General features: G+C 44.8%; 4 protein-coding genes and 1 long non-coding RNA gene across 5 annotated transcripts; 2 read left to right on the top strand and 3 right to left on the bottom strand.

Annotated features, from left to right (window-relative positions):
- Positions 1 to 4,218: 4,218 nt before the first annotated feature.
- On the bottom strand, positions 4,219 to 6,418 carry LOC116801666. The gene is made up of 3 exons (XR_004362156.1): positions 6,237 to 6,418; positions 5,908 to 6,175; positions 4,219 to 5,855 (listed from the first exon to the last, which is right to left on the bottom strand). It is a non-coding gene; the product is annotated as an uncharacterized LOC116801666 (long non-coding RNA).
- A 3,088-nt stretch (positions 6,419 to 9,506) lies between these two features.
- Positions 9,507 to 10,151, bottom strand: LOC6607444 (FACT complex subunit SSRP1). Its single transcript, XM_002032177.2, has one exon. The coding sequence runs from the start codon at positions 10,012 to 10,014 to the stop codon at positions 9,601 to 9,603; it is 414 nt and encodes a 137-aa protein (XP_002032213.1). The 5' UTR covers positions 10,015 to 10,151; the 3' UTR covers positions 9,507 to 9,600.
- Positions 10,152 to 10,505: 354 nt separating this feature from the next.
- LOC6607443 (T-complex protein 1 subunit alpha) lies at positions 10,506 to 12,828 on the top strand. The gene is made up of 4 exons (XM_002032176.2): positions 10,506 to 10,670; positions 10,908 to 11,061; positions 11,117 to 12,007; positions 12,071 to 12,828. The coding sequence occupies exons 1-4, from the start codon at positions 10,598 to 10,600 to the stop codon at positions 12,624 to 12,626; spliced, it is 1,674 nt and encodes a 557-aa protein (XP_002032212.1). The 5' UTR covers positions 10,506 to 10,597; the 3' UTR covers positions 12,627 to 12,828.
- A 137-nt stretch (positions 12,829 to 12,965) lies between these two features.
- LOC6607442 (tropomyosin-1) lies at positions 12,966 to 13,886 on the top strand. The gene is made up of 3 exons (XM_002032175.2): positions 12,966 to 13,244; positions 13,296 to 13,718; positions 13,783 to 13,886. Exons 1-3 carry the CDS (start codon positions 13,047 to 13,049, stop codon positions 13,849 to 13,851), a joined length of 690 nt encoding a protein of 229 aa, XP_002032211.1. The 5' UTR covers positions 12,966 to 13,046; the 3' UTR covers positions 13,852 to 13,886.
- On the bottom strand, positions 13,878 to 14,732 carry LOC6607441 (probable prefoldin subunit 5). Its single transcript, XM_002032174.2, has 3 exons — positions 14,540 to 14,732; positions 14,214 to 14,423; positions 13,878 to 14,152 (listed from the first exon to the last, which is right to left on the bottom strand). The coding sequence occupies exons 1-3, from the start codon at positions 14,636 to 14,638 to the stop codon at positions 13,955 to 13,957; spliced, it is 507 nt and encodes a 168-aa protein (XP_002032210.1). The 5' UTR covers positions 14,639 to 14,732; the 3' UTR covers positions 13,878 to 13,954.
- Positions 14,733 to 14,928: the final 196 nt, after the last annotated feature.

Here is a 14,928-nt window from a genome sequence, read left to right as displayed (position 1 = left end):
CAAATGTTAAACTGTGGCTTAAAGAAGAGATTTTCTGCATATGTATGTATTAAATTTCAATTTTATACATTAAACACATATCGTGCTTCTGTTTTTTTCCAGACAGTTTCAAGTGGCACGTGCTGGGTGACCGGACCACGCATTCCGGCCATAAATAAACATTTAATAAGCCAGCCAAAGTTCAGTGTCCAAAAATTCATATTGAAATGTAATCGAAAACATATTAAATGAAAAGTGGAACCCACCACTCGCATGACCGATTATCCAATGTGTTTTTCGTTGAGAAAATGACTTGTTATTTGCGAACGGCAAACAAAACCAGAATCATCAATTATTTCACACGTTAGGCGACTAAAAACTTGTTAAACTTTCCCTCACAAATAAATGCATTTCAATAAATGATTTACAGTCGTTAGCAAGAGTTGGCTGGCATGAATTCAATGAATTATGGTTGCGAAAAGTTTGCACAGTGTCAACTCAATTCTGGATTCAATCAACTCGCTGCTGCCACATAGTCTAATTTCGTTTTTATTCCACCGCACAGGAAAACAGAAAAACAGAAAAGCAGAAAAACCAGCTTTTGATGAACCGCATTGAGAGTCCCTTTTCGGATTACCAGCGATGTCCTTTTGACGGTCACGCTGAAATATTAAGCAGACAAATATGAAATCCCATTCCCGCATCGGTGTCCTTTCGCAGTCGGAGGACAATTTAACTTTTATTGGTGCAGCATATATAATGCGATTTGGAAATGGAAACGATTGTTGGCAAAGGTCATCTTCGTCCCATTTCGGATTCCCCCACTCAATCGCAGATTGCTTGGAGGCCATCCCTTGGATATTCGGTGGAAAAACTCAGGGCTGAACGGGAAAAAAGTGAAGGAAGGGAGGAGATAAGCATTCTTTCTGCTGACAGACACATGAAAAATCACGAAAAATTCAAGCTGACAAGAAACAATACAAACAACGGAGGCATCATCCCCAGCTTTGGATTCAGCATCCTCAGCATCCGCCGCAATAAGGATAAATATAGATATAGATACATCCCAGCAGGCTTATGGCCTGTCCCTTTGTCTGTCTTATGACTTGGGCACGATTTCCTTGGAATGGAGGAAGGAAATTTAAAGTTTCATCACCGAACTGAAAGCCATAAATGCGTTACAGCCGAATATATACGAGTATATACCTTCCGAATGCCGTAAAGGTCAAAGGGCGAGAGTTTGATGATCCGAGGACTGTCCATAAAGCGGAGCATGCAACCAAAGTGATTGAATTAATATAAGAGGGGCATATTGCAACGGGACGTGTGGCAGGAGCTGGAGACAAAGGACCGCTCCTGTTGGCAGGCCAGGCACGCAGGGTGTGCACGAGTATAGAGTATATAAGTGGGTGGGGTCCACATAAACGCCTTTATATGGCAGCTCGGCCACGCATCATAACATGTCAATATACTCAGGATCTCGAGCCTTGAACGCCATTAAAGTCAAATGCTCTACGGGGAATTTTCAAGGCGGCTCCATGCTCCATCTAAGCATCTCCTCCCTTCCATTCGATTGTTCCCATTGTGTGTGTTTTTGAGCAAAATACCAAAATCACATAATGACAAGGACAGCGCCAGCGAAATCAAAGTGTAAAATGTTGAAAATCGAATTTGCCGCTGCTGCCAACGTGGCAGAATGAAAATAAAACAAGAAAAATGTATATATATTCGTATATATGTATAAAAAGGTAAACGGAAACGGATGTGAGGGCCGGTGTATCGAGGTGACTGTCAGACATGCCATTATTTGTTGATGTATTAAAGCTTTTATTTACGTGCAGGTGAGCGCCATTTGTTTATATTTGTATTTGTATTCAATCAGCGTCAACAAGAGCCGAAAAAAAAGAGAAAGGAATCGAAAAATCACATGAAAAGTGAAGGCAAATCAAATAAAATCAAATCACAGGGTCGACACTTTCTGTTTTTCTTGTTTTTTGCCTCGTTTTTTTTTATAGAATTCCCGCAGTAGCAAGAAAATGTCAGCGCCCAAGTGGTAAACACTCAAAAGACCTCTTTACCAGCTTTTTGGGCCAACTAATGGCTGCAATTTCTCGCTGGCGGGTTCATTATCATGCCTGCGATAATGTACTCATTGCCAATGACGACGGCGATGATTATGTTGACTGACAGGCCCAGAATTCGAGAGCTGGGAAAACTAGCTGCCTGGCCAGATAATAATATGTCTAGGCCAGAGCCAACTGGGCTGCACATGGCCTACTTGGCAGCGTCTGTCCTTCGGCGTTGGGTGGTTGAGTGGTTGGTTCATGGTGCTCTGGCTATTGGTAGCCCCATCCCTTAACCAGCCGAGTTCCATCAGGCAGCGTCGTAATGAAGCTATAATTAGATAAGCGAACTACTATCGTAGCCCACCTGGAACCCCACCAACCGATCCTGCACGTGGATACACAAGCTCCCATCTGGCGCCGTATTTTTAGCCAGCGAAATGTTACAAACGTTTGACTAACCAAACTCCAGCTAACAGATGAGCAGGCCAGAATGGATGGGGCCAGTGTTTATGATTCCCCTTTCTTTACTCCACCACTCACCTTGCCATATGCTTATCCACAGGGTGGCCTTGTGTGCATGTCTATTTGCTGGCAGCTAGTTAGTTGGGCATACATTGTCAACGGGCATCCGCTGCGTATACGTAACGTGGCTCGATTTTCGGCAGATGAGTTGATTGAGCTGTTTCGGTGGAAGTGCGATTTGTCTCTCTCTAGTCTTGTTTGATTCAATTACTGCAAATTCACTGAATAACTATAATTATGTAGGTAAATAGGACATTAGGAATATGGTTCTGTACCAATTTGCCATGTTAAATAGCATGCTGATTAATATTGGGCAATTAATATGTAACAATAATACATAGTAATAAGATACGTTAATAAAAACTACTAAAAATGCAAAGCAATTTATTAACCCTGACTTTGAACTCAGTTGTAGAATGCACTGTGTCAATTAAAATTGAGTTTCAATTTAAAAGCATTCCTGCCCATTGGCAGTTAGTTTTCCAATTATCCTTTCGATCGTTCTGACACTCAACGTTTCCTTCAATTGAACAAGATAATTGAAATGCCATTCAATCAAATTGGAGACAAAGGACCATTATATCTGCACCATAAGCTTATTAATAACGCACTCCAATTTATTTCCAGCCAGGTCATCAATCAAAACCGGCCAACGAGCTCCTTTCACTTGCAAGTGGGTGCAGTGAGGGGGTTTCTCAAGGTCGAATATATATAGTTGACCCCGATAGCCGGGCTATTATTAACAGCTAGTTCACCCGATAAACAGCACAGTTATCCGCTTAGTTAGCCTTGTTGAGTTGGCCTATTAAAGTCCAAACAAGTGCGGTATCGGGCAATGAAAATCAAATCAGACGCAGATGAGCCATCAATCAAACAATCACTTAATGAACTACTTCAAAAGCAGACGATGACCCATCCCCGTGCTTCTTCTCATTTTCAGAGGAAAAAAAAAACAAAGGCAGCAACAAAAATCGCAGACAAACACGCCAATTTCCACTCACAGTTTAGTTTTCCTGCCTTTTTTTGGGCATTAATTGCCTGGTGCTGCTTTTATGGCATCGATTGAAAAACTTTCTGAACACTCCCGCTCCCGACCACAGCCTTCTCCTCCTGACACCTAAGTACTTTGCCACAAAACTTTTGCAGCACATAACGCTTAAAATGCGTTTAATTGAGAGTCAGACTCGAAGTCTGAGTTGAAGAGTTGGCCAGAAGCCCCGAAAACTTTTGCCGAACTATGCTAACCGTTTTGGTCCCAACCAAATATTATGCCAACTAATTCGTTAAGACAGTTTACACATTGCTGGGCGATATCCTTTCGATCTGGGTCAGTCAGAGCTCGCAGGTATTTTTCTAAAAACTCAATTGCCTGTCCTTGCCCTTTTCCCATTTTCCATTTCAGGTGGAGGGTTGAAATTAATATTGAAATTGTGGCCACAAATTCCACTTGTAGTTGGATAAAGTATATCCTGAAAAGTTGCCTTCGTCCTTAATGCGTGTGTGTGTGTGTGTTGGACGACCGCAATTTGCCGAAACACTTTTGAACTTTTTCGAAAAGTTTACTTTATCAACTTCTTGTTCATAGTTGGGTAAGACAAATCAAAAAAGCTAAGTATAATGTCGCCGTGGGCGGGGGGCGGGGATGGGCTGGAAACCAAATTACTGGCCTAATGCCTAAGAAATCGATCGACTACGTGACAGTTGCCAGTTTAATTAAAATGAAATGCGCTAATGGAAATCCATGCCCACACACGCACCTCCCCCGCATTTTGTGTATATACATACATGTTCATTCGTATATGTATATGGGTGAACCGCATTTCGTTATGATTAAACAGGCTCACGAGTCCTGATGCGCGAATAAACAACCGTCATGTGTATGAATAAAAGAGAAATTGGGAGAAAGCTCGGGGAGAAAGACGCACAGCCAGCCGTGTGTGGAAAGCATTTTCAGTCGGTCATGTCTATATTTCGGTATGTGAAATATTAATAATTCCATTTTGAACAGCTCAAGGCAAGGATAAGCTCCTCGGCATTCCGGGCTTTATTTTTAGCCACTCGAAAGCAAGCGTAGCCAACGTGGGCAGGTGAAAGTTGGTGGTAACGAGAGGAGAAAGTAGGAGAAAGCAGCGGGCGGCCCACTTGGAGCATAGGAAAACTATTAAAATTTATGCGTGGCTAACAAGGAAACAACAAAATGTCGCGGCCATTACTCACACTCACACACACATTCACAGCAGGAGTGGCCGGGAGAAAAGGACATGTAAATGCTGACAAACAATGAAATGTGGGCAGCAAAGCAGCGCGGACGGAGTAATCCCTCCTGCTGACAAGTGGCAGGACCTTGGGCGCAGTTCGCTGAACCGCCGAGTGGAGCATAAGAGCCTACATCAACGAATCCTGGCGAGATCCGTGGACGCCCTGGGGACATCTTATGGAAAGTATGCCACATGTAGCCCTGCAAATTCGAGCAGGCACTTCAAGTGGTTTTGCTTGTATGTTGAGTCTATTTATTTTTATTTAATTAAGTGACTGTACCGTATTTTTTTGGTTGATTGAAGAAAAATACTTGCATCATTTATGCTTGTCGGAATGCAAATAAATACGATCAAGATGTTTTTTGTGGAAGCTGAAAATCCAATCAGAATTATGCTAATCTACAGTTGACTTTATAGCCTGGATTAATTCCGCGAACTTTGTGCAAACACGGAATGTTAAAAAGTCGCGCTAATTAGTGCTAGTTTGAGTACGTAATTACAAATAACTTTTCATTAAAAATAGTAAATAACTTTCACTGTTTTTCCATTTTTTTTTTTTTTTGCGCACACCAAGTTGTTCATTGAGTTAAAAGGCAAAGTTTTAATTTATGTTCCTGCCATGCCATCACGTTTTCACTTTCCCAGCCATAGCCACTATAGTGGCCTCATTATGCATGTAAAACGGCATACTTTGCGCGATCTTTAAAATTCAATAAGGCAACTATGACCAAAAAGGGACCCCAAACCATTGACAAGCTGATGGCCAGCGGGTTTTTCATTCGTTTTCCCTCTTTTTTATCAAGCCGCCAGCAAAGCTGCTTACACAGATTTTTGTTTGCCATTCTGGCCTAAGACCCGCGAGATGGGACATGGAAAACTTGGAGAGCCCAGGATGGCCAACTTAACGCCTTCAAGTTGTAAAACACTTAGCGGTTATTTCTTGTTCTTCCTGCCCTCCAACAGACAGTGAAGTGAAGTGGAGTGGAGGGCACTGGCACACGCGAAGAAATCCGCGCCAGGCAAATTTGTGCTGTGTTGTAAGATAATTTAGCGCAATTTACGTGCAAATTTGCTTACGTTACTCGTTGCCAGGCGGAGGACTGACGGTAGCGCACAGGTGTGTGCTGTCGAGCTGGCTCCGCGAAAGTCGAGGGCCCTGATTCAGGATAACCACTGGAGGATACAGTCACCGGATGGCGCGGACACAACCGACAGCAGCAAAGGACAACGCACGACTGCGGCTGCCGACCAGGAGTCGAGCTCCCATCACGGCTGCCTGCCGACGGTGACGGCGAATCCGAGCGACTGCGTCGTCGTCCTCCATCCATCCGTCGGATCCATCGTTGCTGCCTGAAAGTAAGCAGAATTAGAAATATGAACAAGTAGGAATGCCACGTCCGAGTGATCCGACTACTGGATTCCTTAAGGTACGCCGGGTGTATTCCCAAAACCGTAGCTCACTTCAGGGGATTGTCGTATAACTTGACTTAATTGATGTTTACTACAATAAAATTTAATATGGTTTTTATATGTGGGTTTCTCTGTTATATATTCTGTATTTTGTGTTTATTGAAGCCGTCAAAAAAACATATTATTATCAAATAGTTAAGCTTAAGCCTATTGCCTACTGCAATTTGTTTCTAAGAAGCATATAATGAATATGTTCTATTTTTCCTAGAACCCAACATGCCCCCAAATCTGTGGGTATTTGTGTATAAAAGAAGTAACCAAAATAGCAGCTGGGGCAGCGGAGCCGACTGCGACTCCGTCTCCGTCTGAAATAAATCGCTAGTAGATTATTCGTGCTGGCACCCAGTTGCTCCTGCTCCTGCTCCTACTCCCACTGGCCAGGCTTCTTTCTTTTACCAAACTTTTTCGGCTGATGGCGCGCGTCTGTGTGTATGCCACGAAAAGTTGACAGCCGCAACGCAAAGAGGACAATTTGGTTGGCGTTCGTCTCGGAGTTTTCGAGTCGCCGTTGGATAGGTAATTTTCGCTGTTGGTATTTAATTTATGACTCGTGTTTCCGTCTTGTTTCATTATTTGCCTTTTATTAATTTGTTTACTTGTTTATCTGTGCATCGCTCAGCGCAGCGGTGAGCTGCTCACTTTTTCCACCCAGCCATAAGCCGTGCCAGGCCACCAAGCCAACCAGCCATTGACATTCCTGTCCAGCTTTTTATGGCCTTTTAATACACACACACACATAAGCTGAAGCGGGCTTAAACGCAGATAGACAGCTCCATGCAACCCATGTGGCACACGGTGTCTGTTGCCTTGGCTTACTGTTCTACTGTTGTTTCGTGTCCTTTCCGGCAGCGGGCGAAACTTTCTCTTGGACGCTTTTATCTGACGGCGATGCCGTCGACATCTCAGCTTTCTCCGCCGGACTCTCCGCCTTCTTACCAGGTTGCATGCACAGCGGGCTAGGTCGTAAACATCTTCTTTCTGGCTTTTAGCAAAGGCATTGCAAATTGCCATAAGATGCTCATAGTACTTTATAGGAAGTACCATGTCCCTTTATTAGGTGCGGTTCCTAATCATCTCTTCCTGCAAAGCTTCCTAATCCTTCCCAGCTTTTATTATGCTCCGCGGCTCAAGGGTATGGATGTCGTTGTAGCGGAGGTGGGTTAATTAGAGTCCTAAAATTGTGGATCAAGATAAACCAGCATTCGTCTTAGGTAGTTTTACCGCCAGAGATAAAAACCAATCTTTTGCTTTACTGCGCCTTCAGAGTGAAGTGTATGACAGCTTTGAGTTGAAATATTTGTGATGTTGGTACTCAGATTTTACTCTTAATGAACTTTAGTTTACGCACTCCCCCTTTTCAAGCTGCGCCGTGCACTCAGGCATTTTAGTGGCCATCCGGATGAGAAGTTAAGCTTAACGGACGGATATTCGCCGCCGCTTGTTGCTCACTTGAGGCATAACGCTCATACGCCATGTTGCACAAGTCGCGTAAAGATGATGGCACATTTTTTGGTTTAGTGCGAGCCACTTAATAGACCACAAAACGCAGCCAGAGCCTCGTAAAGCAGCAAAGCACATTTATCCGCCCATCTGTATGTGTGTGGGTACCAACGGCAACCAGCAAATGGCCACAAATGACACGTTTGGTGTTAAATGGAGGTCGTCCAGCACGCATACTGAGTTCCCATCGTACATGTGCCTGTCTGAGTGTTGAGGCAGGCTGTATTTGCCTCTGTGTGTGTGTGTGTGTGTCGCAGTTACGGCTAAATTGTTTGTACAACATGCATGTAGAACAAGCATAAATCCCAACCACATCCACTTTCATGTCCACATTCCCATCCACAGCAACATGCGGCGAGACAAACTGAGCCCAACCGACTGGCAATTAAAGCCGCTGAGCTCCAGCTCTCGCTCACTCACACACGCACACACACACGGGTACAGGTGGGACCCATTGTGATGGCCAGCGAGCACTGGGCTTTTGTTTCTCTGCCATTGCGGACCCAATCGCTTAATCGTATTAACCATTGCCACAATAAATCAATCGGAATTGTTTGCACTCAGCCGGACTTTATGGCTGTTGCTTCTACGGTTAAGCCTTGATATATGGAACAGTATTTAGTGGATGCAATAAACATAGTATTTATGGGATTAAATTTCTTCAATGGTTATTATTATTAAAACCCTTACTTTAGAGGCATTGTAAAATATGAATAACATATATATAGTTCACTTTTAGCTATTTTTATGCGATCGTGGCGTTGGCGACCTCGTTGAATTTAAGTAAACCGAAGGCGTTATCTGTGGGCTTGCTGGTTTGCTTAAGTGTGTGTGTTTCGTCTCCTGTGTATTTGTGCTGCTGCTAATGAGCCGTAACCAAAGGCAACAGAAGCGACCACAAGTCCCGAGCGCCGAGTCAGGCCAACAATACATTTACGGCAAATTGAATTCAACAATAACTACAGCCACGACACACATGAGAAAGCCCACCGGCCGTCAATCACACTCACACAAACACACACACATACACACTTTCGGGAGAAAGGTGAAAGTTGGAAATGGGTGGGGCAAGAGCAATGTGTCGTGAGCTGTCGCTATTGTGACTTTTATTGCAGGAGGCAGTTGCCATTGCTGCTTTTTCCACTGCAATTATCAGCTGCAGGTACGTACCCATATATGTATGTTCATATGTAGGTTTGCCTAGTGCCGAAACAATCACACCATAGACTAGTGTCATATAGTTGCTAACAGCTTGGAAGGAACATTTTTTGATATAATTCAAAAATTGTAATAAAAATGTATTTATTATTATTATTTATTTACTTATTTTCCGCAAATTGCACCGCAATTATTACGAATTTTATATAAAAAGAATGTTATTAGTAACATGTAATATTTATGCTCACGAAGGGTATGAACATTTGATTTTAAAAACCCCTTTTTCATGACCACAAGTGTTAATGCTGACTGCACGAAGACCATTTGTTTTGGTTTCACATGGCCAAAAGCAGACGCCACAGTGTAGGATTGAAAAAATGGAGCAGCTTTAATTGCATGGAGCAGAAAAACCAGCCAGTACAAAAACATGGCACTTTGTGCCAACAAGGAAAACAAAAACCAAATTGTCTTTTGGCGGGGAATGAAAGTGAGCCGGAATAAGGGAAAGCCAAAGTCCAAACAAAAGATTTCATTGACACTTTTTGTTAGCAAGTTAAATGTAAATATTTAAGTTTATCGAACATTCCGTCACTTTTGCTAGTGGATGTGACTACAACAATAATTTAGCAAACGTAATAAACAAACGTTTAGTGAAAGCACTTGATCTTTGAGAAGCACTTCCTGCAGATCGGAGCCATCGTCTCATCCTTGCAGTCATACACAAAAAGGGTAGGCTTTTGGTTAGTTTTTGAGAATCGAGAGGACAACTGAGCTTCATAGTTTTGGGGATACGTCGGCGAAAGACAGACCTCCGACTGATCTCTGAGGGTATTCCACTGCTGCAACTTCCCCTTGTACTCGTCCATTGCCGTCCTGGCCGCCTCCTGCCACACGACCTTGTCCTCATCGACCATGGCTCGCCATATCTCACCGCCCTTCACAGACACGTCCTGGACACTGATCTCGGGATGCTTCGCTTTTATGTGCTTGCGCCCGTTGGAATTCATCCACATCAAGAAGGCACTCATGGGTTTTTTGGGGCGCGTTCCGCAGTCTGACATCGTTGTCGTAATAATTAAATGTAAAAAAGGTAAAATTCTATTAAAAATTTATTTGGAAAATTTGTTGTAGATATAAAAAATGCTACGAATTGGACTGTATATCGTTAAGATCTAGATGAAAACTGAATACATCTAACAGAGCACATGATAAGTAATGCGAAATCAAAGTCAATGCCTACTAAATACTTTTACTTTATTAGAAAGGATATTTTTATATCCAATTTTCAGTATTTAAAAACGATTTTCACAATTTTCAACCAGGGCTCCCTAAATAATCGGCTATCGATTACCATCGATATTTTAAAGGCGCCTTGAATGTGGTGCAAAATATGCCTAATAATAATAAGCCAATTTAGGTTTTATATATTTTTGATGCTGAGCTAATGTTACACATAATATAAGTTTATATATGTTATCGAATCCTCGCTCTCCAAGAAAAAATGTTGCACTCGATAGTATCGAATCCACATCGGGTTTTTGTTCATCTCGAATTCTTAAAGTGAGTCAGGCGGTTTAACGTGCGGTTTTTCAGCGTATTTGATTTATCTGTTTTTTATTAAAAGTCGCCGAAGAACTTAAGAAAATGTCGACCCTGGCCTCTCCTCTGTCCATTGCTGGCACCCGCCAATCCGGCGCATCGGTGCGCACACAGAACGGTGAGAATTCCGGGGTTTTGTCAACATCTGCAGTGCGTTTACCGGCGGAGCACGTTTCTTACTCATCGCGAGTCACGCTCTCCATGGAGAAGGTTCCGGAACAAACCCGGGGGAGGGTGATCCTAGTCTAATTGGATTAACAAAAAGACTCATTGAATCCAAGGAGCTACAAGATCCTGTGGACAAGCCTCTGCGAAGTGAGGTTATGACTACAACTCGGCTTTTATATGCTTTCAGTTATGGCTGCTCTGTCCATATCGAACATCGTGAAGAGCTCCTTGGGACCCGTGGGTCTGGACAAGATGCTGGTGGACGACATCGGCGATGTCACAGTGACCAACGATGGAGCTACCATTCTGCGACTGCTGGAGGTGGAGCACCCGGCAGCCAAGTGAGTTGTTGATGTGGGAAATCTTTCCAAGAAGTACTCATTTCTAAATATTAAGGGTCCTTGTTGAGCTGGCTCAGCTGCAGGACGAGGAGGTCGGCGATGGCACAACCTCGGTGGTTATCCTGGCCGCTGAGCTGCTGAAGAACGCCGACGAGCTGGTTAAGCAGAAGATCCATCCTACCTCCATCATCTCCGGCTACCGCATTGCCTGTAAGGAGGCCTGCAAGTACATCTCGGAGCATCTGACCGCTCCCGTTGATGAGCTGGGCCGCGATTCCTTGATTAACATTGCCAAAACCTCGATGAGCTCCAAGATCATTGGTGCTGACGCAGAGTTCTTCTCCGCCATGGTTGTGGACGCTGCCCAGTCGGTGAAGATCACAGATCCCCGTGGGCAGGCAGCCTATTCGATTAAAGCCATCAATGTCCTGAAGGCCCATGGCAAATCTGCCAGGGAATCGGTGCTGATTCCCGGCTACGCCTTGAACTGCACCATTGCCTCCCAGCAGATGCCCAAGAAGATTGTGAACGCCAAGATTGCCTGCCTAGACTTCTCGCTGCAAAAGACCAAGATGAAGATGGGCGTCCAGGTCTTGATCAACGATCCCGACAAGTTGGAGGCTATTCGTGCCCGTGAGCTGGACATTACCAAGGAGCGCATCAACATGATCCTCGGAACCGGTGTGAATGTGGTATTGGTTAGCGGCGGCGTTGATGATTTGTGCATGAAGTACTTCGTTGAGGCTGGAGCCATGGCTGTGCGTCGTGTGAAGAAGAGCGATCTGAAGATCATTGCTAAGGCTACCGGCGCCGCCTTCATTACTTCGCTGACCAACATGGACGGCGAGGAGAGCTTCGATGCCTCAATGGTGGGAGAGGCCGCAGAGGTGGCCCAAGAACGCATCTGCGATGATGAGCTTATCCTCATCAAGGGCACTAAGGCACGGTAAGTGCAGATGATAGCATGCAGTAACATAGTTTCCTGTATCGTATCCTTATGCTCTTTTAGTGCTGCGGCATCCATTATCCTGCGTGGTCCCAATGACTTCTACTGTGATGAAATGGAGCGCTCCGTCCACGACGCTCTGTGCGTGGTGAAGCGTGTGCTGGAGAGCAAGAAGGTAGTAGCCGGCGGCGGCTGTGTGGAGGCTGCCTTGTCGATCTACCTGGAGAACTTTGCCACCTCGTTGGCTTCCCGCGAACAGCTGGCCATTGCCGAGTTTGCAAAGTCGCTGCTGGTCATTCCCAAGACTCTGTCCGTGAACGCGGCCAAGGATGCCACTGATCTGGTGGCCAAGCTCCGCTCCTATCACAACTCCAGCCAGACGAAGCCCGAGCGTTCGGATCTTAAGTGGACCGGTCTGGATCTGATCGAGGGTGTGGTTAGGGACAACAAGAAGGCTGGAGTATTGGAGCCCGCCATGTCAAAAATCAAGTCGCTGAAGTTCGCCACGGAGGCCGCCATTACCATTTTGCGTATTGACGACATGATCAAGCTGAATCCGGAGGACAAGAGCGGAAAGAGTTACGCCGATGCATGCGCTGCCGGCGAGCTGGACGGTTAGACATTCTTCACCGCGAGCGAAGCACATTTCTTCTATCTTGTTTAGGCATTTAATTTTAATCAAATCACTCACTTTCAATTGTCGCCCCATTGATTGTAACAACAATTTAATTGTGTTGCCCTTCGCGATCTGTATTAACACCGCACATCCGCAATCCTTTCTCATCCATGCTTCAATGTATAATAAACTGATCTTCAGAATATGCTGAGGCGTAAACTAAATTGGAGGGAAACAGTTTGTTATTTCGGGAGAGCGATCTGGCCAAGAGCAGGCAGAGAGCGATCCGGAGAGTGGGATATCCTATAAATAGAGCATGCATCTATTTGGTCTATTAATACAAAAAGAAAACACAACCCAAAAAGCACGGAAAACGCACATTGCTCAACGAATTTTTATAATTTAAAAAGAATTCTCTATAAAATGGCCGATCATAACGAAGATGAAGCTGTTGGCGGTGACCGAAACAACAATATCACAGCCAGTGGGCAGGAGGAAGTGCGTCTGCCGGAGCAGCCGCAGAACGAACTGCTGGACATGGTTTTCACGTTGGAAAGCGAAAAACAGGCACTGCTAGAGGAGTCTCGCAAGCGGATCGGAGCACTCCGCAAAGACTTTGAGGTTAGTTACTCGTTTTCACGGGCTGTCCCCACTTACTGACCCTGATTGCAGGAAGCCAAGGTGGAAAATGAGCGGTTAAAGCGGCGTGTGGTCCAGTTGGAGCAGTCGCTCAAGCAGTCCGTCATGCTGGGCGGCACAGATGCTCCCAAATCACGACAAGAGCAGGAGGAGCTGCTTCTAAAGGCCAAAACCCTGCTGTTCGAGAAGACCAAGGTGAACAAACAGCAGGAGCAGCAGATATCAGTGCTTAGGACACAAGTGGACTCGATTAAGGATGTGCTGCAGGTGACCAAGGATATGTTGCAGCTAAAGACCGCCGAATGTGATCACACGCAGGCTCGTCTGGAGAAGAGCCAGCAGTGGATCAAGGCGGAGCAAGACAAGTGTGTGCTCACGGAGAAGAAACTAGCTATCTCCAAAGGAGTGTATGACAAGCTGCGTTCGGAGTACGACACGCAGTCACAGATATTCAAGGTGCCTTATAATAACTCAAGTGTAATGAGTCCCTAACTTCCTAACTTACCTTCTTTCCCTACAGGATCTTAAGTCCGCGTACGAGCAGAAGGTCAAGGTTCTCACAAAGGCTTTGGCAGAAGCCAAGAAATAGCTGAACTATTTAATAAACTACGTTAATTAAATGCACACATCTCGTTAATAAGTTTAATAATTTAATGCTCTCCGTGTCTCGTGTCTCTATCGTTCTCCGTAGTCTAGGAGCTCTGGGTAACGGCTGGCTGCGATTGCTGCTGCGACTGCATTTTCGCTGCAGCAGCCTGCTTCATCTCCAGCACACTCATTACTGAGTTAAAGAAGCGCGTCTTTTGCAGGTGGATCTTCTCGATTTTCTCGATCTGCTCCTGCACGTACTCCACGCGTCGCTTGAAGTAGTCTTTGGAGCCTTCCAGATCCTGTTTAAGAAACAGATGGCAATCAGCAAATATTCTTGGTTCGATTGGAAGTGTAAATCACCTTTTCAATGTAGTAGCCGGTCCCGATGTCTATGACGAACCTGTTGAGATCCTTGACCCGTCCTGGCACATACATACTGCTGGTCAGGGGCACCAGGATCTGACGGTTCTCCCAGTTGGGTTGAAAGGTTTCCAGCGCCTCCTTGGAGCCGGCGTACTTGGCTTTGCAGCCGTGTAGCGTCGACAGCGAGTCCTGTACGTTGGTAATTTCCTAAGGATCACAAAAATTGACAGATTTTATAAGCATGTGCCAATTGGGGAGCCCCTCCTCCAAAACCCCCTCTCCAACCACACTTGACTCATCGCACTCCCACATGCGGAACGCACCTGCTCGAACTCCTGCTTGATCTGAATCAGCTGTTCCGGACTCAATTTGGTCAGGTCGATCATCTCTGACTTGGCGGGTGCGCTTGGGGTGGCAGCCATTGTTTGTGCTTAAACTTATAATTTACAATTCCACTTTTATTTTATTCAGTCGCCGTACGAGGTTGCCACCTTTGCGTATTCAACTCAACAGGGATGTCATGAAGCAGGGTAAGAAAATATCGATTTCACGGAATCAATCGGGAGTCGAATGATGCAGTGAAATAATCGATGTAGTCCCGCTGACGATTTGTTATCGAGTAAAGAGCGCGAAGTTAAAATTTGAAAAATAATTCAGTGACTTCTGAATCTACAATATCTTTTGAGTTTAAAGACAGATCTTACTTAACAAA

This window comes from Drosophila sechellia, chromosome 3R (genome assembly GCF_004382195.2).
Source record: "Drosophila sechellia strain sech25 chromosome 3R, ASM438219v1, whole genome shotgun sequence".
Lineage (NCBI taxonomy): Eukaryota > Metazoa > Arthropoda > Insecta > Diptera > Drosophilidae > Drosophila > Drosophila sechellia.
Note: the sequence above shows the minus strand (reverse complement) of the source record. Positions and strands in the feature narration are given on the sequence as shown.

Coding starts and splice junctions, on each gene's coding strand:
- LOC6607444 (XM_002032177.2), bottom strand. CDS start 10,014: ATGTCAGACTGCGGAACGCGCCCCAAAAAACCCATGAGTGCCTTCTTG.
- LOC6607443 (XM_002032176.2), top strand. CDS start 10,598: ATGTCGACCCTGGCCTCTCCTCTGTCCATTGCTGGCACCCGCCAATCC. Junction 10,671..10,907: donor ATCGGTGCGCACACAGAACG/GTGAGAATTCCG, acceptor ATATGCTTTCAG/TTATGGCTGCTCTGTCCATA. Junction 12,008..12,070: donor ATCAAGGGCACTAAGGCACG/GTAAGTGCAGAT, acceptor ATGCTCTTTTAG/TGCTGCGGCATCCATTATCC.
- LOC6607442 (XM_002032175.2), top strand. CDS start 13,047: ATGGCCGATCATAACGAAGATGAAGCTGTTGGCGGTGACCGAAACAAC. Junction 13,245..13,295: donor CACTCCGCAAAGACTTTGAG/GTTAGTTACTCG, acceptor CCCTGATTGCAG/GAAGCCAAGGTGGAAAATGA. Junction 13,719..13,782: donor CGCAGTCACAGATATTCAAG/GTGCCTTATAAT, acceptor CTTTCCCTACAG/GATCTTAAGTCCGCGTACGA.
- LOC6607441 (XM_002032174.2), bottom strand. CDS start 14,638: ATGGCTGCCACCCCAAGCGCACCCGCCAAGTCAGAGATGATCGACCTG. Junction 14,424..14,539: donor TCAAGCAGGAGTTCGAGCAG/GTGCGTTCCGCA, acceptor TGTGATCCTTAG/GAAATTACCAACGTACAGGA. Junction 14,153..14,213: donor CCGGCTACTACATTGAAAAG/GTGATTTACACT, acceptor TTTCTTAAACAG/GATCTGGAAGGCTCCAAAGA.